This window comes from Musca autumnalis, unplaced genomic scaffold (genome assembly GCF_047663935.1).
Source record: "Musca autumnalis isolate F117 unplaced genomic scaffold, ASM4766393v1 scaffold_5, whole genome shotgun sequence".
In the NCBI taxonomy this organism is placed as follows: Eukaryota; Metazoa; Arthropoda; class Insecta; order Diptera; family Muscidae; genus Musca; species Musca autumnalis.
Window position 1 is genome coordinate 4,334,768 of NW_027412088.1, and position 27,101 is coordinate 4,361,868.

General features: G+C 36.0%; 1 protein-coding gene across 2 annotated transcripts; it reads right to left on the reverse strand.

Annotated features, from left to right (window-relative positions):
- Positions 1 to 2,517: 2,517 nt before the first annotated feature.
- On the reverse strand, positions 2,518 to 16,893 carry Swim (Secreted Wg-interacting molecule). 2 transcript variants are annotated; one of them, XM_073955078.1, is made up of 6 exons: positions 16,599 to 16,893; positions 4,721 to 4,978; positions 4,204 to 4,659; positions 3,952 to 4,135; positions 3,549 to 3,888; positions 2,518 to 3,476 (listed from the first exon to the last, which is right to left on the reverse strand). In XM_073955078.1, the coding sequence occupies exons 2-6, from the start codon at positions 4,902 to 4,904 to the stop codon at positions 3,333 to 3,335; spliced, it is 1,308 nt and encodes a 435-aa protein (XP_073811179.1). In that variant the 5' UTR covers positions 4,905 to 4,978; positions 16,599 to 16,893; the 3' UTR covers positions 2,518 to 3,332. The 2 variants fall into 2 exon arrangements, with proteins under 2 accessions (XP_073811179.1, XP_073811180.1); XM_073955079.1 differs by having other exon boundaries at positions 4,721 to 4,961; positions 16,599 to 16,792.
- Between the last annotated feature and the right edge of the window lie 10,208 nt (positions 16,894 to 27,101).

Below are 27,101 nucleotides of genomic sequence, written 5' to 3' on the forward strand. Positions count from 1 at the left end.
TCGACGCTAGAGTATGGTTTCGCTCATCCCTGGTCAGTAGGCATGATAGTATTGGCATGAAGTATTCTTTTGACTCAACAGTTCTGTAAAAATAGAGCGGTTCGAGAGAGATTTTGATAGTTCTTCTAGTGAGAGTTTGCGAATTCGTGGTGGACAAATTTCTTCTTCCAATCACATGCAACTCTTCTTCTTCCTTCAAAAATCAATCATCTCTTTTTAATTACTTGATGATTTATATTGGTACAATTTAAAAAAATGTTATACCCTCCAACATAGTATGGAGCGTATATTAAGTTTGTTTTTCTGTTTGTAACACATTGAACTAATCATTTGCGACACCCTAAAGTTCTTGATCAGGATAAAATTCTAAGACGATCTAGCCATGTCCGTCAGTTGTAATCACTTTAACGTCTGCAATAATTGAGATAGAACGCTAAAATTTTGCATCCGAGTGTATTTTTCCATAGGCATTTGATGGACTAGAAACTTATGCACTAAAAATTGTCAAGATAGGTCCATGTTTTGGTATAGCCCCCATATAATGATCAGAGATGATCTGTCTGCAATTGTGACGTATCTGACATAAATTTCTGACGTATATTACATACGTCGGAAACGTCGTTAACCTAGGCAAATACACAAGGTTTTTCACAGAATAAACAAACGAATTTTATACCCTAAAAATCGATGGGTTTTCATAATAATAAAACTCATTTTGTTATTATAATTATTTTTTGAGATCCTATTTTAATAAAAAACGGGCATAAAAAGATTTCACTCTAAAATGTACATTTTATACATTGTGCAGGTCCACAATCAGGACATGCGTTGGGTATTGTGCTGTCTTGTTTGCCTCGGTAGCTGTCGTTCCACTGTTGCGAAGGATGGAAGGTAGTCTCTGAATACTACATTTAAACTGCAGCAGTATAAAAGCTATCATCCCAAGCCTGCCTGCCGCAGCTGAAATATTGCGAAAGTATTAGTTCGAGAGCTCCTCAAAATTTGTGTATCAGTGGAATAGCGGCGCACCGCGAAGCTTTTAAGATGTGAGATCCTGAAAAAGGAAAACTGTTTGTGTTATCTGTCGAACATTTTTTCCTCCACTCTCCATTTAATTAAAGCTAAACCGTTCTTGCTTCATCTGCTATAGGTGTTTTTATATTGTTTTTCCATTACCAGTTAAGATTTTGACATATGTACTCCAACAGCACTTAATTATGAAAGTCACACGACATAACCAAAATGGCATAACCTTTTGTTTCTCACTAAATGTATCAACATATAATCACATATATATCATATATAATTTTATTTCAAATATCATATCAATTTATAGTGGCGACCTTTTTCATTATTTATTGGAATAAAAGTTATTATGGTCAATAATAGGCAAAAATACATTCATTCGTGAAACAGTAAATAATTTTATTTGAAAATTTTGTTTATTTATTTTTAATATTAATTTTAATGTTCGAGTTGGAGTATTCCCCCAATGGTTCAACTTCATTTATTTCCCTCTGTTACAGAGACTAATGTTTTTCAAAACGAACTGACAGTGTTGCAAAAATTGTACCGATCGCTACCAATATCATGATTTCATCCCGGCGAAGGGAATTATCAATTGGCTTCTCAGTTTTTTGAAGTGATGCCTTTTTAGCGAAAAACCGAACTCTTTAAATGTCTAGTATTAGAGTTTGGTTTTTAGCTAAAAAGGCATCATTTCAAAAAGCTGAGAAGCCAATTGATAATTCCCTTCGCCGGGATGAAATCATGATATTGGTAGCGATCAGTACAATTTTTGCAACACTGTCAGTTCGCAAAAGTTCATTCATTCCCGGTACGAAAACATTTTTGAGAAAAATGATCAAAGCGTCATTAGTAAATCTAGAAGGGGTTGTTTACACTATCTACCAATGTTATATGTGCTGAAATTTTCCATCGTTATACAGTTGCTAATGTGTGCAATATTGCGGATTTTCCTTACGCCACACCAGCAAAAATGCAGTGAAATTACGTCTCCACATTGCCTGCGTGGGTAGATATGGAATGTTTTTATTTCGGGTCATATGAAAGTAATAGCTGGTGTAAACTACTTCTAAGGGTAAGATCACTTTAAGCAAATAGTTGGTCCATCGATCGGCAGTGTGCGATTACTGAGAGCAAGTGAGCATAAATTTCAATCCATTATTTACGCTCACATGCTCTCAGTAAGCGCGCACTGCTCTTCGCTGGAGAAAATATTTGCCTAATGTGACCTTAGCTTAACACGCATTTCTGTTTTTGGAAGAGTTGCTGTCGCTGCTTGTAGGTATGTACATTGTACAAACTGACTTGTAGGGATCTGTAACAATCATCTTTTTCGGCTGTAAAAATGTGAATCGTCAACTTAAAAAACGTTTTTCTCGAAACGGCATTTTTTTATATGTGTCACTCTTTGAGGAAATGAGAGATATGTAGATTTTGTCCCTTCGGAGATGTTTGTGAGAAATAGTTTTTAAAACACAAAACATAGATATGTATATATCTTTATAGTTTTTTTTATAATTTTTATTTTGTACATATTTTCATACGTAATGGTGTAAATCTATTATCAAATGTTCACAATTATTTCTACAATTTGTTACAATTTATTACATACTGGCTAAATTGCATTTTAATTACAAAACGGTTAGAGGAATTAAATATTGGAGAGATGTTGAAGGGGGTGGTGGCAGTTAAATAAATATAGGCATGTTATTTCAAATTAAAGTCGGTGCTCTTGATAGCCATTTTCCTCTACATTTCAGTTGGGAAAACTGACAACAGATCACCATCGGCAGATTTTGTGTTGCAGGACACTTCTATTTGGTAATTATGTATTCTCTTTTGGCGGGCAGTTTTATGTTAAACGGACATTACAATACAAAAATACTTTTTTTTGTTAAATTACAAAAATAATTAGTTATAAATAATAGTAATAAAAAATAATAATCCTATACAAATAATAAAAAAGAATCTTACGAGTTAGAGAAACGAACAAAGCTATAAATACTTCATTGATTTGTTATTCATGCAATTTTTGTTTTGTTTGATGTTGGCGACATGGCGACTAACATGGAAATTACCAGTTTGGCATTGGTTATCGTCTTCTTGCCTCTCCCAACATCCAGGACATCTTTCTAACGACTAACAACTAAACTTACAAATTAAAAATATTTTAAAGATTCGTTTGCTTTCAAAAGAGAACGGCACTTAAATTATGGAAAAGTAACGAGATTTAATTAGCGTTGCTTAATTTGGCTGAGGTCTCTTTGTCGTTGGTAGTATGTATTAGTACTGATTAAATGTTTAACTTAGTAAGGATTGGTTTTGAAGTAGTTGTATACATCGGGCCAGGCAGCCAGGACATAATCTTCAATATCACACTCGTTGGAGCCACGCAAAATGCGGAAATAACCATGTTCACCCCACCATGGACCCCAGGAATTGGCAGCAATCTGGAGAGAGGGAGAGGGAAACAAGTTTGTAAGACCCTTATAAACAATTATGGGATTAAATTTCCAACTTACCCAATATTTGACACCGTCGTGTTCCTCACCCCAACCAACCAATTTGACTGAATGGAATCCAACAGGGGCATTGCGGCTGGCAGCAGTGTGGCGATATACCCCACCAGAGTATGAGAAGAAATCTCTGTATACACGCATTGTGGCTTGGACAGGTCCAGAGTGGAAGATTTCAGACATAATGTCAGTTTCATTGCGAATAGAATAGGCAGGGCCAACTTTGTATAGACCATCGCGATCAACACCGGGTGCTGGTGTGCAGCCATTAGCGGAAAGGGAATGGTGGCGAACCCTGCAGCTTTCACGTTTTGCAACATAGGGATAGCATCCTTCATCAAGTACACTAAAGTGGACAAACACACGTGTGAATACCTTACCTTACTAATCGATTCCCTTTCTTACTTACCCTGGTTTATGCAAATAACGCCAGGCAGCATCCAAATGACCACCATTGCAACCTTGTTGTTTACGTGTACAGGACAGAATATTTTGTGGTGAAAGTTGAATTACTTCCTTGCCACGACTTTGAATGGCAAAACGATCTGAAGCCACAGAGGTAGTGGAGATAACCCAAGAGGAACCACACCAGCCTGCCAAAAGACAAACAATGAGTCACATTTTTTTCCAAAAATATGCACAAATAATTACTCAAATTTACCTTGATCAGGAACATCTGAAATATAACCCGACCACTTGTCAATGGCATTGAAGTTTCTGGGCAGACTTTCGGGGTTGTTGTGCAAACCAACCATGCTCTTTACACGTACAGTGGGTTCTTTAGTACCCAAACGTTTGGTCAGACCTTCGGAGTATTTGTGGCCCCACCATTCACTGTATTTGCGTGCCGACCAGCCCAACATGTTAATGGAATTGACGTTGTTAATCAAATCATCATCAGTCAAACACAAGTCTCTGTCACATTCCACATGTCCGCCATCCAGGCAACGGCATTCGTTGCAGTTGTCACGTGTTGTATTGAATTTGGTGAAATGGACACCATTGTGCAGGCACGTTACAAGTGGATCGGGTTTACCGTGGCAGAACGAATAATAATCAGGGCAGCAATCACCGGAACGATCACGATCACAGAAAGCATCACAGTAACACAATGTATCTAAAATATATATTATTTATTTTGTCCATATTGGGCATGGTTAAAAAACAATTAATCTTACCAGCAATTGGCACGGCACAACTATCCAGTCTGTCTTCGCAACATCTGTTGATTTTCTTGCAATAGGGTCCAGGGAAGTCTCTTTGAAGGGTATAATCGAAACCCTGTGAAACCGTGACTAAAGCAAATAGACATGCTACCCACACTGACAGCTGCCGAACAGCAGGCATTTTCAAATTGGCCATATTCTTCACACAATAAAATCAATTAGTCCTTCTCTTCAATAGTGGGATGGATGTTTACTGAAAATAGTATGTATCTGTTAAATGATAAGAATGCAAAATAAAATCGTTAGTTGTGTGTCTCTTCTCTCTGTCAATGCTTATCAAATTTGATAGCGTTTTTGTTGTTAAGGGAAAATATGAAAACATGTAAAACCCATTAAGAGATTGTGGAAATTTATGCAATATTGACGGCAATTGGTAGAATAGCATTCGGTTAGGTTGCCTTTAGATGTCGGCTGCGATAAACTTAAATAATACTTTAAATTGCAGTATGCATATCAACTGTAGGGAAAAAAGGGTACTCCTTTGAATTGAATCAATGATTTATATTCATATGTATGTATGTATAAATCATGCAGTAAATATAAGTCCATGTAATAGGGAGTAGCAGTCGAATTGTTTGGCTCGAGATTGGGGCAGGTTTAAGGAAGTATACAGAATCGATCGATTGGCATCCTCAAAAAGGAATATATGACACATGAATTATAAACTAAAATAAGATAGTTTTGGTAAGATTATAACAAGTAAAAAAGTATCAGTCAGCTTTGCGACAAAGATATACCCTCAGCCTGTTTATATCGAAACAATTTTTCCCATGTATGAACCGACAAAAATGATGATTAGGATTAAATATCAAAAGTTTTGCGGAGGAGATACTTTAAGGAATGGGTCGACATTGACCATTATGGAAGTGGATCTCCAGCCACTATATATGGTGCCATAGGAGGTTTTTACACCCATCGGGCTGTTTGCTCAAGAAGTATGGACTTGCCCCTGAAAAAAATTTTACCATCGTAATTGAGGCAGCGAATGCAAGTTGCTTCAACAAAAATCAAAGTGATTCGATTGCAGGTCTTTAAGTGAACTTATCCGAAATTTTGTGTGGGAGGTACCGGATGGAGTGGACAAATATAGTCCATATTTGAACATGATCTGGTAGATATATTAGGACGTGTAAAGTATGGACCAATTCGGCCACCCCCTTTTTGAACTTTTGTGGAGGAGGTACCTGAAGGAGTGGACCGATATGGCTTATCTTCTTAAACTATGTTTGGACAAAATATTACCAAATTTTATACCCAATCGGCAGATCCGTTCGAGAGTTATCTTGTGCTCCAACCACCTTAGACGGTGTCATGAGGTTTTTTGCAACTTTCAGGCTATTTTCTCAGGAAGTGTGGACTTGCCCCTGATGAAACTTGTACCGTCGTATGCGGGGCAGTGAATACAAGTTGCTAAAACAAAAATCAAGGCGATTCGAGACCAGGCCCGAAACTGAACTTATCCCAAATTTTGTGTGGGAGGTATCCGAAGGAGTGGACCGATTGAGTCCATATGGAAACCTTATCTAAGTCTTGTAGACATTTCACGATTTGCAAAGTATGGACCAAATCGGTCACTCCCTTCAAGCGTTATCGTGCGAACAATTTTTCCGAACATTTTTTGAACTTTAGTGGTGGAGGTATCGGAAGGAGTGGACCGATATAACCCATCTTCGAACTTAAACTAAGTTTGAACAAAATATTACGAAAGCCAAATGTTGGACCAAATCGGTTCATCCGTTTGAGAGTTATCGTTTGCACCAGCCAGCCAGACAGACGGACGGACATTGCTCAATCGACTCCAAATTGTCTGCAACACATTTCGACCAAACATACTTGGGGTCTAAAACCATTATTTCGATGAGGCACATTTTGCCCGTATGAAAGTGTATATACCCTCGTTAGCATAAATGTAGAGGGTGTAAGAACAGATTTGATTACTGCAACTATGTTAGGATTTCTAACACAATAATATACCATAACTATTATTATTATTTCAAAAATGATTCCTTTGGTCTTATTCTTTATTTGAGAAAACTCCAGTGCTTATAAACTATGGAACTAAATTATGGAAGCTTGTTGGAATTATGAGGCATCACAACTATAATAAATAACATTTAAAACTTTTTTGTCACATTTTCTCCTACTCCAGCCTAATACACATTCAAATATATGGCATTCTCATATTTTTCCAAAGCAAGCAAATATCAAAGAGCTTTGTTGAAATTGCGAAATCTAAATCACTGATAACTAGTTGGTCCCATTTTCCATACTTCAGCATCTCGATAAGATACCAAAAGACTGTCACATCACTGTTTGTTTACTTTTGTATTCTTGTTGTTGTTCCAGTTTTTTTTTTGCGAGATTGACCCAAAAACTTTGACAATTGACAGTTCTTTTTCTATTTATTGTTAATAGAGATATCAAAGAAGTTATATAGGGAATTGGGAACGAGTGGCAAATACTTGTAAAGTTTTCAGGGTCCATATCTACACATCAGAATTCAATCGACAGTGGTATATTCATTTGTTGTGAGCACAAGAAAGGAATCCTTCCTTCTACATAGTTCTAGATTTACAATGCTTTGGAAAGAGCTTTTGGATACTGGAGCATCAAATGTGTAAAAAAATAAAGATATGCATTTTAGGTGACTGTCATGGGCTATTGTATGACTCTATTGTCTCTGGGAGATAATTTAGTGCTTGGTGATTTTGTGGGAGGATTTCTTCAAGTTATATCAATGGATTAATCTTCGAAGACGGACGTATGCACCACTTATAAATTCACATGAGAGAGACCAAAGCTTAATGTAAAGACAGAGTGAAGATGACATCTAATGCAATGATGCCAATTTATTCATTAAGTATTATTTTGTAGTGTAGTGTAATCTGTAGTGTAGTGTAATCTTTTTTATAAAATGACAAAATCCTATCAAACCACATTAGGTGATCATAATTGTGGCGAAACTGGTAATAAAAGTCAGAACTTGTGAACTGCAAACCATATACAACAACAACAATAGCAAAACCACAACACCATGATTTATGAACAATTAATAACAAATTTGCGAATAAAGTGAAATGGCAAAACTGCGTTGTCGTCAATAGACCACACACACACTCACACACCTTCATAGAAACATACATACAGATTTTGGTAATGCTCTTCATTTTTAGCCAGGTTGAATCACAAATATGTACCTCTTTTATGATAGTATAAACTAAAGGAAAACAACAGCAACAATATTGTTGTTGATATTATTATTAAGCTGTTTGGCTGTTTCTAGATAAACAAATGTACTAAATAGAATGAATATTTTGTTATTTTTTCTTAAGGAAAATCTGTAGTTTTGTTGTTTGTGCTTTTCAACAAAGAACTCTGTTAAGAATATTTGGTTGCCTTTCTTTTTTCTTGATTTTGAATGTGGTCTTTATGTACAACGGCCATGCCTGGTCCCCACCACACATTTAAATATGCTTGCTGTCTTGTCTGTCTGTCTGCTTGCCATACACCCGCCGCCTGTCATCTATTCAATATTCAGTTCGCCACTTATGTACATATAAATGATCGAATTTTAATCGCATAAATAAGTTTTTCGACCGCAAAACCTGAATGGTGGACTTTTCGTGAATTAGAGAAGATTAAGCGAAAGAGATTTTACGGCTTTTCTAAATCTATGCAAATTACCTATGAAATTATTGTAAACAATTCATTATTTTGTTATTGTTTGTTAAGGGGGGGATTGGGGTCTGCGATGACGTCAGTTTTCAAAAGGTTTCGTGTTCTTCTTTTTTGTTACAAATCAATAACTATGATTATTTTTCATTAATTAATAATATTTTGAATTTATAATTATGGTTCATTATTTTATTTCTTTTTTAATATGAATTAGCAATAAATTTTATTGAGGGGTGTATCCAGAATGCTGTTTGGTTCTTAAATGATTTCTATCACATGGATACCGGTTAATTTTTGTTTTAATTGAGGGAGTAGTAGTCAAATATGACGACATATTGTTTCAAAAAAAAAAAGCTTCCGCATTTCACTAAAATGATTCGAAGTTAAAGAAATTTGAATTTTAAATTTGATTATTAATGAAATTGGCTTTAAACATTGCTCTGTAACATATGGGCCTCCCATCATTTATCCTCATGGGAGGCCCATATGTTGTTTAATTAAAAAAGGCAGCACATTATGAATGCAAAGCAATGCGAATAATGTCCACCAACGAATTCTGCTAACGATCAGGAGTGTTGGATTCCTACAAAATTAAAAAGACAGCACTAACGGGATATTTACAATTAATAGCAAAATATAGTTTGGAAGAAAGGGATTTCTCCGTAGATAAAAGGAAAATGTGAAAACAATCCGAGTTTTGGATGACTCAAAATTAAGTCTGAGCATTTTATGGAAAGAATTGACAATTTTACCACACAACTGAAGTTTTTGAGTCAGGCATAACATCGTTCAGTTATAAGGAGCACCCGAAGGAAAATGTTATTAAACTGTTAGTACCAAATGTAGGTGGCGTGAAAACACCTCAAACCTGCTATCAAAGTGTATACAATCAAAGTTAGCAAAATTACCGCAATTTACGGGGTGACGAATAATTAATCATCAACCAGCAGAACTGTTTGTGTTGATACGGAGTACGTATTATTTGCTAAGCACAATCCTTCTAGAGAAACACACACCGTAGTCGAGAGGTATTAGCCTCCTTCACCCATTAAAGGTGTTTTCATCATCGAATAGTAGTACTATCGGGCGTATTTGGTTATTCCTAGCATTAGACTTGACAAATCCGCCATAGATCCAAATTCTGCTAGCAAAGACGAATAAAAATATATCGACCCAATTCACCTATTCGCAGGATATTTTCATGAAATGCCATTAATTAACAAGTAAAGAAATATCAGTAGGCTTTGCCGACAGAGATATACCCTCAGCCTGTGTATATTGAAACAATTTTTTCCCAAAAAACGTATATATTTAGCAGGTTTTAAAAATGTTGGGCGTTTGAACTGACAAAAAATGTTTATTAGGATTAAAGATAAAAAAATTTGCGGAGGAGATACTAAAACGAATGGACCTCAAGCCAGTACATATGGTGCCATAGGGGGTTTTTACACCCTTCGGGCTGTTTGCTCAAGAAGTATGGACTTGCCCCTGCCATCGTAAATGAGGCAGCGAATGCAAGTTGGTTCAACAAAAATCAAAGTGATTTGATATCAGGTCTTAAAGTGAACTTATCCGAAATTTTGTGTGGGGGGTACCGGATGGAGTAGACAAAAATAGTCCATATTTAAACCTGATCTATATCTGGTAGATATATTAGAATGTGTAAAGTATGGACCAATTCGGCCACTACCTTCAAGAGTTACCGTACGAACAATTTTTCCGAACATTTTTTAACTTTTGTGGTGGAGGTACCTGAAGGAGTGGACCGATATGGCTTATCTTCGAACTTAAACTATGTTTGGACAAAATATTACTAAGGCCGAATTTTGGACCGAATCGGCAGATCCGTTCGAGAGTTATCTTGCGCTCCAACCACCTCACACGGAGTCATAGGGGTTTTTTGCAACTTTCAGGCTATTTTCTCAGGAAGTATGGACTTGCCAATGATAAAACTTGTACCGTCGTATGGAAGCGGTGAATAAAAGTTGCTACAACAAAAATCAACTCGATTCGAGAGATGGCCCTAAAGTGAACTTTTCCGAAATTTTGTGTGGGATGTACCCGAAGGAATGAATCGATTGAGTCTATATTGAAACATTATCTAAGTCTGGTACACATTTTACGATGGGCAAAGTATGGATTAAATCGGTTAGTCCCTTCAAGAGTTATCGTGCGCATAAATTTTCCGAACATTTTCGAACTTTTGTGGGGGAGGTACCTGAAGGAGTGGACCGATATAGCCCATCTTCGAACTTAAACTAAGCTTGGACAAAATATTACGAAAGCCAAAATTTGAACCGAATCGGTTCATCCGTTCGAGAGTTATCGTGCGCTCCAGCCAGCCAGCCAGACAGACGGACACTGCTCAATCGACTCCAAATTGTCTGAAACACATTTCGTCCAAACATACTTGGGGTCTAAAACCGTTATTTCGATGAGGCACATTTTGCCCGTATGAAAGTGTATATACCCTCGTTAGCATAAATGCTGAGGGTATAAAAAAGGGAATTACATATACGAGCATTCAATACCAAACGAGATTTCAGAGACTGTGATATGCCTTCAGTCTGTGTAACTTGAGACTTTCATCTATGGACAGTAGCCAGTAACACAACCAACAAAAGTAAGCATTTAAGGTTTCTTTTGAACTTTTTTGAACTTGGCGACTATAATATAGATATTTTTAGGGCATTTATCTAACTTTCCAACTAAATGTAAACGTTTTGTTATAAACCATTAATTGAAAATTTTGAACTTTTGTGAGGGAGGTATCCGATCTTGTTGTCCGATATGTACCATCTTGGAACATTTGAAAGAAATTTTAAGATGTGTAAAGTTTTAGCTAAATCGGATTTTAAATTCGTAAAAAATATTTTTTATGATAATATTTTTATTGATGTTCGCAGATTTTTGCAACCACCAAATTATGTGACCTGGTTTCGCTGTTGGTTTTGTAGCTTATCAGACATATCGGCTGTGGGATTGGCTTCTCTGTCATCGAACTTTGATTTCTCATATGCAATGTTCTTTTACAGCGACAGATATTTATCGGTTCAATCTGTATGGGTTCCATGGGCTTTTTAGCGCAGCCTTTGGAATTTATGAGTTTGGCTTAGAACGCTAACACGTCGTTTTTTCATTTTCCATATGTTTTTCGAGAACGTGGTTTCAAATCGGAGCCGGGCTCAGCCAAAGATCATTTTAATGTTATTTTTTTTTTCTCGTTGTAGTTGAGTTTGACGATTGCAGATTTTTTGCAAGATACATGTCCTTGGGATGCACTTGTGCAAATATTTTTGACATCTATGTCTGTAAGAAATATTACGAGAAATTCTAATTGTTGTGGGATAGGTACCGGCAGGAATGGACCGATCCAGTTGATCTTCAAACTTGATATAACTCTAGACAAAATATTACGAGGACGAAATTTTTGAACACATTGATTGATCCGTGTTAGAGTTATGACATATGAATAGAAAATAACAACATTTCATTTCTTTTGTAAGTGATTGGGAAACAAAAAGTACAATGGTTCAAATGATTCAGAAATATCCAATTGAAAATAGAATCAAAAATTTTAATGGACATACAATAAACACACTTAAATAAAAATATATCAGATGCAATTTTTCTGAATTTTAAAATTTTGAGTTTTCAAAAAATAGTTTTGTCTTTGACTTTCCTTCCAATTATTGCAGTGGTTAGACATTCATATTTTAGAAGTAAAAAAGGAATATAAAATATATTAGACTGTATGTTATTGTAAAAATATTGGCGGGTTCGTTGACATTAGGCTTATTCTTAATTCATAGTTCATGTTACTGCCCGAAAGAAGTGTATTAACGAAAGAGCTTCTTTGTAAATTATCATAGTTTTTTTTGCCAACAATTATTACACATCGTTACAATTGATAATGAGCGAAATCTTCTTAAAAAAATTACACGCAACATGGGAATATTACCAAAATTATGTTCTTGTGTTTCAAAAGTGCGTATCACTTACACACCAGTGCTGTTATTCTTGACTTTAATGTCCATAAAACTGATGGTGATCTCATGCTGATTTTAGAATTACAAGCTAAAACGAAAATTCCGTTAGATATGTGTAGTTATGGTCGGGTTATGGCATTGTCTCGTGACCAAACTCCAGGAAGTTATTATTATTATTGTTCTTAATATTAATACATCTTGAGGAGGAACATGCGCATGTGTCAAAACCAAATTTGTTAATTTATTTTGGAAACTATTTGAAAATGACAAAACATTTAATTGGACCGGTTTATATGATACCAAACCGTTTATTACAGTTTACATGAATGGATAACTATTGTAAAGTGTTGGTACAAAAAAACAACTCACGCATTTGTTATGTTATCATAAAGTTTTTGGTAAGAATGTTTGTAACACCCTCTACATTTCTGTTCCAACTCATGATAAAAATTGAATCCCCCCACCAATAACTTCATATATTGGAACTGTTGTACATCAAATCTTTATTATAGATTATTATATATTAAAATAGAAATGTTTTTGATTGTTGTTGGGGAGTTTTTACATATTGTATTCCTAAAAATGCATGCTTAGGGCTATATTTATCAGAAAAAATTTCAATGAACGAGTCGAATCTTAACTTTTATAAGACGATGGGAATTTTTATTTAGTTCTGACAACTCCAATGTAAAACTTTTAATTGCAAAATTTTGAAAATGTCAGAAAAGTCGGATTTCTACAGCGAAACATTGGATATGACTTAATTTTAATATGTTCCATATTAATTGCTTATGGCACGTTTACACATAACCGTATTTAATAAATCCACTTTGTTCCAATACCGATTTAATTAAGTATACTTCAAATAAATTCTCATAAAGAAGATTAACCCGGTAAAAGGCTATAATATAAACAGGCTATTAGTCCATATATTATATTTATGAATATTCTTTGCTTGAGATGAGGTCCACATTTTAATAAAGAATCGTTCATATATTTGCACACTCACACACATATTTGGTCAAAAATTGTTTAGAGTGAATGAGAAAAATTGCAAGGATATAAAGTTGCTATACCCTCAGCATTTATGCTATATGTATACCCTCGATATACAATTTCATACGGACAAAATGTACCTCATCGAAATAATGGTTTTAGACCCTAAGTATGTTTGGACCAAATCCGTTTCAGACAATTTGGAGTCGATTTAGTAAAGCCCGTCTGTCCGTTTGTCTGGCTGAAGCGTAATCGTAATATTTTACCTACAGTTCGAAGATGAGCCATATCGGTCCACTTCCTCAGGTACTTCTCCCACAAAAGTTCAACATTTTTCGGATTGTGCGCACGATAACTCTTGAAGGGAGTAACCGATTTGGTCCACACTTTGCACATCGTAATATTTCTACGAGACATAGACCAGGTTCGAATATTGACTATATATGTCAACTCTTTCCGGTACCTCTCACACAAAATTTGGGAAATGTTCGCTTTGATTTTTGTTTATCATGAACAAGTCCATATTTCCTGAGAAAATAGTCCGAAAGGTTTAAAAATCCCTATGGCATCATGTGTAGGAGTTGGAACGCCCGATAACTCTCGAACGGATCAGCCGATTCGGTACAAAATTTGACCTTATAATATTTGGTCCAAACTTAGTCTAAGTTCGATGATATGCCATATCGGTACACTCCTTCAGGTACCTCCCCCACAAAAATTTAATAATTTTCACTAAAAGGGTGCTCATGAAGTGCTTTCGAAGGCATTTACCGATTTTGTTCATACTATACATATCGTAATATCTCTAAAGAATATAGATCAGGTTCGAATATGGACTATATAAGCCCACTCCTCCGACTACCTCCCACACAAAATTTCGGAAAAGTCCAGTTTAAGGCCTGCTCTCGAATCATTTTGCTTCTTTTTGTAACAACCTGTATTTGCTGCACTCAATTCGACAGTACACAGTTTTTTTCAGTGGCAAGTCCATACTTGCTGAGAAAATGGTCAGAAAGTTCCAAACAACCCCCTATGGCACCATGTATAGTGGTTGGGCCACATGATAACTCTCGAACGGAACAGCCAATTCGGTCCAAAATTTGGACTTCGAATCCCTTTGACTTTTGTTGTAACAACTTGTATTCGTTTTCCCCATTACGACTGTACAAGTTTACAGGGCAATATATTTACTTCTTGAGACAATGGCCCGAAAGCTCCAAAAAGTCTGCCGGCACCAACTGAACTGGCTGGTACGTAAGGTAGCCCTCGAAGGGAGAAACCGATTTGGCCCAAACGTTGTACATTGTATTATATAGACGTAAGAAGTATTGTGTGTTACTTCTTTTCTTTAGGTCCGAGGCTGAGGGTATATCTCTGTTGGCTAAACCGACTGATACTTTTTTACTTGTTTTGTTATTTTTTTATTTGTGTTTATTAACTTTGTCACTTTGATGGATATATATTTTTTTAATTTTATTACCTTATCTACCTCTTTACATGACGTTATTTATACAATTCTGACCAAATGTTTTCCCAACGAGCAATCTTCTATGTTTTCGTTTTGTATATATAAAAAAGGTAGCAATAGATGTACATACATACTCCTATGTACATATACTATAACATATGCAAATATTTTGACATAAACAAGTAAGTGTTTATAGCTAAAAGGGAAGCTCGAAGGACCACAAAATATCGTAAATAAATTGCTGCTCATTGTTTTTGTTGTGTATGTAAAGAAATATTCCGGGTAGCGCTAATCTGATAACGAAACAACATTATTACGACTATTGTTAATAAAATGAAGCCGTTACTTAGATTTAGATAAGACAGAAAAAACAGACAGTAGGTTAACCACAAAACTTATCTGCTGCTAACTGTTTATTTGCATTGTTTATGAGTTTATGATAGCCTGCAGATCACTGGGGTACATGATCTGGTATGGAGATGATCATTTTGATGTTATGGCACACTACCCTATGACCAGGCATTTGGGTGTTAAAGGCTTTAACTATATTTGAGTACTTTGGCCAATATTTTTTGCATCATAATTGCAAGACAAAAGCCACGAGACAAAACTTATTTGTTTGCGGTAGAGTTTTTTTGCTGTTAAAAATTAGTTTGTCTGGCTTTGTTTTGTTGTTTTATTACAACCAACCACAGACGTTTTATGACTGAATTTAAGCGGGTATTGCGGATTTCGAATCAGTAAATGTGGTGTTGTTGGCGATACCGAGAGCGCCCACTCGAATTTCATTTTCGTATTTTATGCTTATTCCTCAAGTTTTTAATTACATTTTGGCATGCACCAAGCTTACCCCTTTCGCAGCAATCTCAACCATTTTTTTTTAATTTTACAAAAAAGCAACAAGTTGCTTACAAAACATAAATTTTTGTAACAGCCAACCCTATTCCAAAGTACAATTCATAAACAAGAGAAGCCAATATTCTGCAAGAATAGTTGGTAGAGTTGTTTTTGCTTTCTTTTTGTTGTTTTTCTTGACGTTCTGATGACGTTCAACAAATGTATTTATTGCCGGTAATCGGTTTCGCAATAAATCATAAGGTAATTTGAGTTCATCCGTTGTAGCCGACAAGTTCAAGGAACGTAACGGTACACCCAAATTGTAATTGCAAATGTTATCGCCAGTAGTTCGTGTGTTGATATCAGATATCGGAAGCAAAGTACACAAAGGTATATGAATTGTCACAGAGTTTTTTTATAGATTATGGAAAATAAAGAAATTGATTTGAAAACGAGAATTTGAACGATAAGCCAGTTGGTCAATGTCAAAAATAAATACAAGTAAAAAGAATGTGCGGAATTGCAATTTGACGACTGTTTGATATAACACATAGTCAAAAAAAATAAATAAAAATTTATAGCCCACATAAAATGTCCTTTCACTGGCCAAACACTCATCGCAAATTTCTTTACGAACTTTGAAACAATTTAAATTGCTTAAAATAGTTAACATTATTTTCATTATTCAAACCATTACAGAATTATATTTAAAATAAATATTAAAAAAATATTTCCTCATATCCTTTTGGTTTCACACTGTCATTGTTTTTCATTATTTTCCACAAAACAAAAAAGCGCGGGAATTCAATTGTTTTGATATTTCTTTTTTTTAATTAATAAAACAAAATATATATAAATTAATTACATTTTATTTTCACAACTTAATTTAAAAAAAGTTTCACTTTCAAATTGTTATTTTTTTATCGTCCTTTTTATTTTCACACACACAAAGCAAATCCTTTTTCCAAGATTTGCTTTAGCGAAACGCTTCACAAAGAATGATATTTCGCGATCGCGACTCGATGTCAACTGAATGTTCAGATAAATTCGCACCACAACAAAACTTGCTGCTGCTATTTTGCTTCTTCTATGAAATCAAACCGCCAACAAGCAACAGCAGCAACACACTCACTCACACCACAGAAACAGTTAACAAACCCACAAACGATGCTCCAACAATCCATTGCGGTGGGGTGGTGGGGGCATCATTCTTGATATCTGTAAGCCAAAATGTAAAGCGTAAACAAAACACAAGAGGAGCTATGGGGCAGCAACAATGAAAGAGACAAAGACCTGCAAATATCTCTGGCTATACAAAGAGAAAGAGAGATGGAAAGAGTACGTCGACATTTGGTAAATGAAATCGTACAAGTAAAGAACGTTACTCTCTACTAAAATGCTCTGCCATCGATTAACTGAAATTTGTCTGATCACATTATTGCAGAAATAGGAAAAAATATTTATACACCCCCTATAAGTGCATAAAAATATTAATTTTTAATGTGTAAAAAGTTGTTCTACATATGACATACATATGTATATATTTATGTACGTACATTTGCAAAAAAATATTCTAGCAAAAATAGGGATCAGTTCTCTTAAACCCATTTGCCAATACCGGCTTAACTTTTTTATTGTGCTGTAAAATTATTGCATTACATTTGTTTATAAATTAAATTTTAACAGCACAGTGGGAAAAATACCTCAAAATCTATTAATAATGTAAATAGGATAATTTTTGCGTACATGGAATAAATCAAAATGCAGTCTAACTTCTTTATAACGCCGCTGATGGGGACAGATAATTCGTTTGATTTTTTCTGATTTTCCGATAAAGATTCAGAATTTTGAGCTAAAATATTCAAAATATCGAAACAAACATACTGGGAATATCCGATTTTCGTATCAAACATCTCAAGTTTTTCAGAATCTTTCAAAATATCGGAACAAATCTCCGAAATGAGTTCTGTCTTTTGCCATTTTTTGAGTGCTTCTTTGGAAAGAATTCGAAAATATGTTAGCTGAAAATATATTTAAGGCATATTTGCCTTGACTTTGCTTCGACTTTCGAAAATATGTTAGCCATGATAGCATATGCAGAAATCGAGGAAGGTTTTCGAATGATAGGTTTTCGAATCCCGTAAATGTCAAACAACATTTTTGATTTTTGCCTTATTAAAGCATATTTGCTTTGACTTTGCTTCGACTTTAATTTTTGTTTTAGGTTCTTATGAACTGAGTTATTTTAATTAGTTAGCTATAACAGAACGTTTTTTCTCATGTAGCCGAACAAGTACATACTTAGTCAATGGTGGTTGTTACCTCTCATCGACATAAACGAATAACATGGGAGTCATTGCCCCCTGGGCGTATTATTAAAGTTCAAAACCAGCATCAATGATACGCCTCGTCGGTTGTCTCAATTTTGCAAATAAAAGAATATTTTTCGAACTTAAATCGAACTCGCCAAAATAATAATCTACATTACGAGGGTTGCATGAAAACTATCTGGCCAAGGCAACATCGCATGTTGTCAGGCGCCATTTAAATTTTTTTGAAAGTTTGAAAATTTTTAGACTGAACATTTTCGTCATTTTCATTATTCACAAATTTCGACGTGGATAGTAACGGCTAGAGTGCATCCATCAAATTAAATCTTTGTATGTCGATAAAGGACCATCCTATAACACTATGAAAAAATGGTTTAATGAATTCAATCGTGGCTGACACTCGCAAAAAACGAAAAGAAAACGGCCGTTGTGCCAGAAAAAAATTAAAACGTGCGTAAAAGGATAATGCAAGATCGCCATGATATATCTCACGAGCCTTGGGCATTTCTTCCACCAACTAACATTTGATATTGCATGGACACATGGCCGCAAAATTCGTAAATCGCTAAAAAAAGGCTCGATCACGGTGCTTCAAACGACGTTTATAAGATCGTCACAGATAAATCTTGGATCTATGCTTAAGAGCCTGAAACAAATCAGAAATCGATCGTTTAGGCCTTCGCAAGCGAGCCAAATCCATCGAAAGTTTACCATCTAAGAAGCACTTAGAAGCAAATTGTCGCCTGACCATCAAAACTGACTGTGTAGCGACGGTTCGGCTGGAAAAATGTAGGACGGCTAATTCTGAGTGGTACATTACAATTTTGTCTTGAGAAATTCGAAAAACGAACAAGAGAAGACGAATCATTCTGCATGATGACAATGCGAGCACTCACACATCGATTCAAATCAGCGCCTGTTTGACCGGACAAAACGTAGAATTGATGGGCCATCCGCCGTACAGCCCTGACTGGGTATCCAATGACCTCATTTGATCCGAGGATGTCAAGAAAAAGGCGTGGTCAACGATTTTCGTCGCCAGAAGATGCTGTTGAAGCATTCAAAAACCATGCTTTGCAGGTGTCTCAATCGGAGTGGAAAATGTGCTTCAACAGTTCGTTTGAGCTCATGAAAAAGTGTATAAATCACGATGGAGACTATTTAAGAAAACAACAAAACTATTTATACCCTACACAACTATGTGGGGAGAGTATTCTAAGTTGGTTTTGGCCAAAAAGTTTGTAACGCATCGAAATAATGGTCGTAGAACTATACTCATATATACCAAAATGAATGTCTCGACGAGCTGAGTCGATCTGGCTATGTGTGTCCGTCCGTCCGTCTGTCCATCTAAACCTTGTAATCACGTTACAGGTCGCAATTTTAATCCGATCGTCAGCAAATTTTGTGTGTTGATGAAGGTCCCTGAGGGGAAGAAGCCTTTTACGTTTTATTTCAAAGCGAATATCTCTCTTCTGTAAGAGGTATATCGAAAGCAAATCCTGGCAAGGAAAGTAGAAAATGCGACCTGTGCAACGATGTGAAGTAGTTTGTCATAGGTGGTCAAACAACAGAGATATCGCAATAGTCGGTAATGCATCCCTTTTTCTATTTTTTGTGCAATCACACTACAGGTCGGAAATTTGGTCGGATCCTCACGAAATGGTCACAGAGAAAGAAGCCTTTTGATGGTTGGCGTACATCCAACTTTTCCATTTTTTATTTAAGTTGTACTGACGATGCACTTAAATGCGTTTCAACAAAATTGACCTGTATTAATGAAGACATTCAGAGCAAAGGCGCTAAGCTATCCTAATTTTAATATTTTGAATTTTACCAGTCAAAAGCTTATGCACAGGGGTAGTGATGTAGGGTATCACATAGTCGGCCCCGACCCGACTTGGCTCACTTGTTTTGAAGGTAAATATTCGCGTTTTCATTGTTAGGCGAGATAGTTATCGTGCAGCCCTCATAATTGTTTACCCATTCCAAAGTGTTCCCCGAAATATTCTCAAATTTTGACCTCACAAAATAACGTGGCTATTAAGTATTCTACGGCTTCAGCCATATAGTGATGTAGACAATTTCTTCATCTGATCACTTCTTCTTAGCTGCTAAGCTGAATATAAATCTCCGAAGACAATCATGCCTAACCACGGCCTTGAAGCCGAAATGCTCCTATGAATACCATGATCTTCAACCAATATACTAAATATTAAACTAATCCCCAACGCTTTAAAGTACATTATTGTCGGAAAAACATACCTACAAATATTTTAAGCACAAAGTGAACAAGGATACTAGAAATTGTTGATGTTCGAATTATGAAGATAATGAAAAACTCGACTAAAACCTAAACGACCACATTTTTTGGCGTGATTATAGTTTATCGAAATTGGACGGTAACACTCTTTTAATATTCTAACAGCCAATATTTGTAAGTGTAATAAATAACAGATGAATGTGCATTGTCATTAATGTCAATTTGTCTTCTATCACCGATCATAAACACCTTTGTGCATTTCGGGAATTCCCCGGTTTTATTTAAGTAAATATGAACTACATATAAAATGTTTGAAATTATATTTCAAATGAATCTTAATTCAATCTTTAAAAAATTCTAAATAGAATACAAATACTATTTTCCAAATGATGTGGTGTCATTTTAATGGCATTTTTTGCATCAGGTTCGTAACTGAGTGAGTGTCTTGGTCGTTCGTTTGGTACAGTGTGCCACACTCATATTCAAACACCACTCAAAAAGCAATAAAATCGACATAGACATTGTTTCTAAAAACATTCTAACTTATATCAATTTTTTGGGTTTTTTTTAAGGAATATTCAAGGACCAAGTAATTAACCGGATAAAAATGTTGTTATCTCTGTAAATATTACTAAAACCTCCCAGTGTATAGACATATGGAAGAATGATCTTTAACAGATATACATATGTATGTATATATGTGCATATCAATGTATGTATATATAAATTTATATTCAAATTTACATGTTTCTGAAATTTTACATTGTTTAGATTTCGCTCTTTGACTGTTAACATGTAAGAGAGGGTCGATATTTTCACACTTTTTCTACTCTTCCTATACAAAAAATTAACCACATAACGAACATTTTTGTAATATTGAGCATAAGCACACACTAACAAACGCACAATGTTCACCTGTAATAAATTTTGTTTTGGCCCACTCTTTACAGACAGGCCATAATAATAGACCGAAATATTTCCGAGTTTCTGCATTTCTATTGATACAATAATGAACTTTGTATTCGAATGCCTGCAAATAACGCAATGACGTTATTTTGCAAACACACATTCTACAGATACAAAATCGAAAAAGAAAATAAAAACAATAGGTATCTTCTAAATAAATTTTCCGAATGCGAAAGGTGGATGGTTGGACATATTAGCCAACATGCTGTTGCAGGCAGGACGGGTGGTGAAGGCGTTGATATTTAGCGAGGCAAACGATTATTGGGTGACATTCTGAAATGACTAGCCGACGATTGAATGATGGTTGCGGATGCTTGTTCGATTACTCATTAAGCAAACAGTAGTCAGTTCGATATGTGGTAACAATTGTTTTGTTGGTGAATAATATTTTTGCATATGGATGGAATGAGATCAAACCAAATACATGCAAATTAAACGCGTATTGGTTTAAGCTTATTCATATATGTGCATTTTATTAATATTCTGTTCTAGATATGAAAAATATATTTATTCCATGACCACTAATAATTGTTTGATAATGTATTATAGGGTTTTTTAAAGTATTTAAAGGGAAATGAGCCATCAATGTTTTTATAAAAACACAATATTACAGCAAGGAAAACAACAGCAAAATTTACATTTCCTGAGTATATTAGGGATACGTATTACCAAGCAAAATTCGACTTTTCGATCATTTGATTTTTGGTTAAAACTTAAAAATCGATCTTTTGATCTATTGATTTTTACTTAGAACTCGAAAATCGGTCTTTTGATTTGTTTGATCAAAGTCCTTTGTTGGATAAATCCGACACCATCAATGTAAATTCGATTTTTAACTGTTTCTCGTATTCGCATACAAATAAATTAGTTAAAATTATCGAATTACTGTGAAAAACAATAAACCTTGGCTTACTTTAAAAAGAAATGTTGTGTTTATAGTACCGTTGTGCTTGGTTTGCATTTACGAAATCCACTCGATTTCAACTGTCAATTCCATTGTTTAAACGTCAAATGAAATCCAAAGCATTTCGGATGAGTTTTCATTTGGCGTATACGCAAAGGAATTGAAAGTTGAAATCGAGTGGATTTCGTAAATGTAAACCAAGCATTATGTTAACTTTCTTCACCAGTACAACAAATAATATAATATTATTATTGTTGTTGTTGTTGTAACAGTGTTTTTGTTATGTTTATTTGCTCGTTCCTCTGTTCAATCTGGCTCTGGGTCTATCTCCAGTTCCAGAAAAAGGTGTTGTGTGTCGTGCGGGCCCATGCCGTATACAGGGCAGATGTTTTGCACGGCGCGATCGATTTCCGCCCAATAAGAATTTAGGCGACTGCAATATCCCGAGCGTAGTTGAGCCAAAACTACTCTAGTTTGTCGTGGCAGCTGACGCTCCTCAGCTGCGATAGATGGAGGATGTACTCCGAGTACTTTATTCACACTATAATTGCTTAAGGCCTTGGCAACTGCGTCCGTGTGAATGCTATTCAATCCTGCTTGATATGCTTGTTGATCTAGGGGTTCTCTCCTGTATCGTTGGACCTCTCCCTCTAGAGCATGGATATCCTTCCTGATATCCCTGAATGGGGCGGGCCTACCCACAAGATGGTGATTGGGATGGCTCACACGATTACATCCAAGCAGGTACTGCAACGAAAGCATCTCATTGTGTTGCTTTACAGGAAGAATTTTTGCCTCCTCATGTAGATGGTCCACTGAAGATTTGAGGAGGCACCCTGTCGCTGTTCTCAGGGCGGCATTCTGGCAAGTTTGAATCTTATTCCAGTTCGAATCACACAATCTCGGCGACCAGACTGGAGCCGCATAGCTTACCACAGACCGACCTATCGCGTTATATGTGGTCAACAAGGTTTCTTTATCTGCACCCCAAGTGCTGCCGGCCAGGGACTTGAGGACCTTGTTCCTACTTTTCAACTTGTCGCAGATAGCTGTGGCGTGTGCGCACGACGTGAATGTAGTGTCGAATGTGACCCTTAAAATTTTAGGGCAGTTTGTGGTCGGAATTCTGCTACCGTCGACCACGACATTCAACTCACGTCCAAACTGCGCTGTCCATGTGGTGAGCAGAGTGGCTGTAGATTTTGTGGGGGAAATCTGCATATTCCTCGAATGGAAAAAGGTGGTAAGATCAGTTAAATAGTTGTTCAGTCTCTCACAGATGTCATCAGGATAGGTACCCGACGCCAAGATCGTGCAATCATCCGCATACGTCACGATCTCAATGCCGTCTGGAGGGGGTGGAATACAGGAGAGGTAGAGGTTAAACAGTTCCGGAGATATCACCCCACCTGTTTCACTCTACGGGGTTTGGACTTCTTATTCCTGAATTCCACGTACGACTGGCGTCCACACATATAGTTGACTATCCAACGTTTCAAGCTTGGCCGGAGGGTTGTCTGCTCAATGTCCTCAAACAGCGTGGAGTGCCTGACTGTATCAAAGGCTTTTGATAAGTCAAGAGCCACCATCACTGTTCTATCGCACGGCCGTCTCTGGTTGAGTCCTTTACAGATATATGTGGTAATGGCGTGCAGCGCTGTTGTCGTGCTGTGTGTGTGTGTGTATTATATGTGTACATATAATATTGGTGTCCTGCTCTTATCAATGTAATCTGTATATTTCATTTTCGTAGTACATCAAAAAGTCAAAACAGAATTGATCTTTCGATTTCCACTGCAAAAATCTAAAAATCATAGTAGAAAATCGATCTTTCGTTTTTCTATGAAGTCAAAAGTCGAGGAATCAATTACTCGAAAATCGACTTGCGTATCCCTAGATATCAGCTATAAAAACTTCAGCCATTCTGTATTGGATATAAGAAGGATTCCGAAATGATTTAACTAAAATAGAATCGGGTTTTCTGGGTATCCTCAGTAACCTTTGTACAAAACAGTTATCTGCCTATTGTATTTCCTGTTTTAATAAAATTTTACATTCGTTATTTTACTTAATTCATTCTGTTAAGCTCAGTCCTTTATCTGTCAATTGTATTTTCGTTGTTTCTTATGAAAATAATAAAAACAAGTCAGAAGGGCGTTAAGTTCGGCCGGGAAAAAATGTTTTTACTCTCCTCCACGAACTGTATTAAAATGAAAAAGAACAATTAGGTTCCTTTCGTTTATGAAAGTGCTAAGCTCTTCCTCTTATTCCTTGCAGGAACAGAATATTTAGCTGATAATACGCCTTTTAAAAGAGCTGATATGGGACGCCATCGTTGTTCTTTCCAAACATGGACCAAAATTTTCCGAACTGAGCTTTTTTGTATCCTCTGGCAACACATAATATTAAATTATTGCAATCTCGGTTCGAAAATTTGACAAAATAAGTTTTCTATATTTTGTGAACACAAAATGCCAATTAACAACCAAATCGGTAGAAAAATGTGAATGAGATTTTAAAAAATATCTTAAATGGGGCCTAATTTATATGGGGGCTATACCAAAATGTGGACCTGTACTGTCTGAATTTCTGCAAATGATGTTTTGCACCTGTAAAAATATTTTGTAAATACCAAATTTCAATTATTCCAATTGAATAATATTCCTAAAACTTACAAAATACAGAAAACTGGGGGTAACGTTCTATGGGGGATATATGAAGACGTGGGTCTATATACCGACATGTATATATCTGCAATACATACACTAGCAATCATCTGAATACCCAGTTGTTCAATAAATAGCAATTGTCTTCTTTTACATAGGCGTGTAACTAGGTACTCACTGATCCTAGTTACTTTACACCCAAAAATGGCAAATAAAATAACCTATAGCTTGCTTTTCTCACTGGAAAAGGGCGTCCCTGCCTATCATGTCAAATCACTAGTTACAGGTAATGCGGTGTGTAATATATTGACTATTTTATAGACTACCGATGGATAGTGTAATCGACAATGTTTCTTTTCTCTCTTGTAATCTCTTTTCAACATTATTTCTCTTTTTGAAAACAAAATAGAATAAATGTATTGTCATTTTGTATAAAATTTATTTTTTATGCTGAATTAAAAAAGTTTTTGGTGCGTTTGTTGTGCAAAAACTTATTGTTAAATAAAGATGCAACAAATATGTTATTGGGCTACATTAAAAAAGGATGCATATTTTTAGAAGAATATTTGGTAAGTATAGATACTTTTTGGGACAATACATTTTTTAATTATCTTATTCAACTTTTATGCATTTTATTTCAGGTACATCTGAATTATCTGAAGCACACTTGAGATGCACATTTCCAGGACCAAATAAACATACATAAGCAACATAAGTCCCAGTATCAAGAATTCACGCATAAGTTTCAATATCAAGGAATTTAAAGATTAACATTAAATTGTCATTTGTATGTATGTTTTTCCACGTCATGTAATTAAATAAAGCGTGGTTAGCGCATATTCGACAAATACAGATTAACTGTTATAATTGTGTTGTTCAAACTGGTATTCTGATTACAACTAACTAGTGATTTGGGCTATCATTTCTGACCAACGAATTGACTGGTTACTGGTATTGCACTGAGGAGACAATTGCCTTTCACATGACTATCGAATTGGGTGGTTACAGGTAATGCAGTGAGGGGACAATTGCCTTTCAAATGACTATCGAATTGGGTGGTTACTGGTAATGCAGTGAGGGGACAATAGACCCCTTCCTATGACATCCCCATGTTAAATTCACCAGTCTATAGCATTGCGAGTAGATTGGGTGGTAACTAGGGGTGTTTACCAGTAGCCAGCAGAATTGCTAGTTATTCCCTAGTTACCCGAACAACTGGGTAGGTTTGAATTTTTTTCTTTTTATAAGTGTGTTCGTATTGAATCCATACCCAGTTGTTCGGGTAACTAGGGAATAACTAGCAATTTTGCTGGTTACTGGTAAACACCCCTAGTTACCACCCAATCTACTCGCAATGCTATAGACTGGTGAATTTAACATGGTGATGTCATAGGAAGGGGTCTATTGTCCCCCACTGCATTACCAGTAACCACCCAATTCGATAGTCGTGTGAGAGGCAATCGTCTCTTCATTGCATTACCAGTAACCAGTCAAATCGATAGTCTTGGGAAACCCAATTGTCCCTTCACTGCATTACTAGTAACCAGTCAATTCGGTAGTCAGAAATGATAGCCAAAAATACTAGTAACTTGAAGTCAGATAAATGGGTTAATGCATATATGCATTAGCCCCACTTTATTTTATTACATGGAGTGAATATATATTATATATATATTAAGCTGCAATCACAACAGATAGCCACAGCATATTCCACTCAACTAGCCCAATTGCTTAATCAAAGCCCTCCTCATCCCGATAACATATCAGCGCAATGGCAAAGCATTGCCCACTCCATGCAAACAGCCGCAAAATCCATACTTGGATACCAGAGACCTCCACCAAGGAATCCATGGTATGATGAGGAGTGTCGTGCTGCCACCGAAGAGAAAAATGCGGCATATAAGGCTACTTTACAATCCGTAGCAACGCGTAGCGCACGAGAGAGATACAGGGAGAAAAGGAGAGAGGAGAAACGTCTTTTCCGCAGGAAAAAGAGAGAGATGGAAAAGCGGGAGTGTGAAAAAATCGAGATGTACAGGAGCCAGAATGAAGTCCGAAAATTCTACCAAAGAGTCAAGCATCAAACTGACGGCTTTGGTACAGGCACATCCTCCTGTAGAGACCAGCAAGGTAATTTGGTAACTGATACAGATAGTGTACTCAGGATATGGAAAGAACATTTTTCAAATCTGTTGGTATCCAATAGCAGCGAAGACGACGAAGATACCACAGTCCCAAT

Excerpts from the sequence above, each read along its gene's own strand:
- Swim (XM_073955078.1), bottom strand. The coding sequence starts at position 4,904 with ATGGCCAATTTGAAAATGCCTGCTGTTCGGCAGCTGTCAGTGTGGGTA. Across the intron at positions 4,660-4,720 it reads TTGTGCCGTGCCAATTGCTG|ATACATTGTGTTACTGTGAT; the intron begins GTAAGATTAATT and ends TATATATTTTAG. Across the intron at positions 4,136-4,203 it reads TTCAGATGTTCCTGATCAAG|GCTGGTGTGGTTCCTCTTGG; the intron begins GTAAATTTGAGT and ends GTCTTTTGGCAG.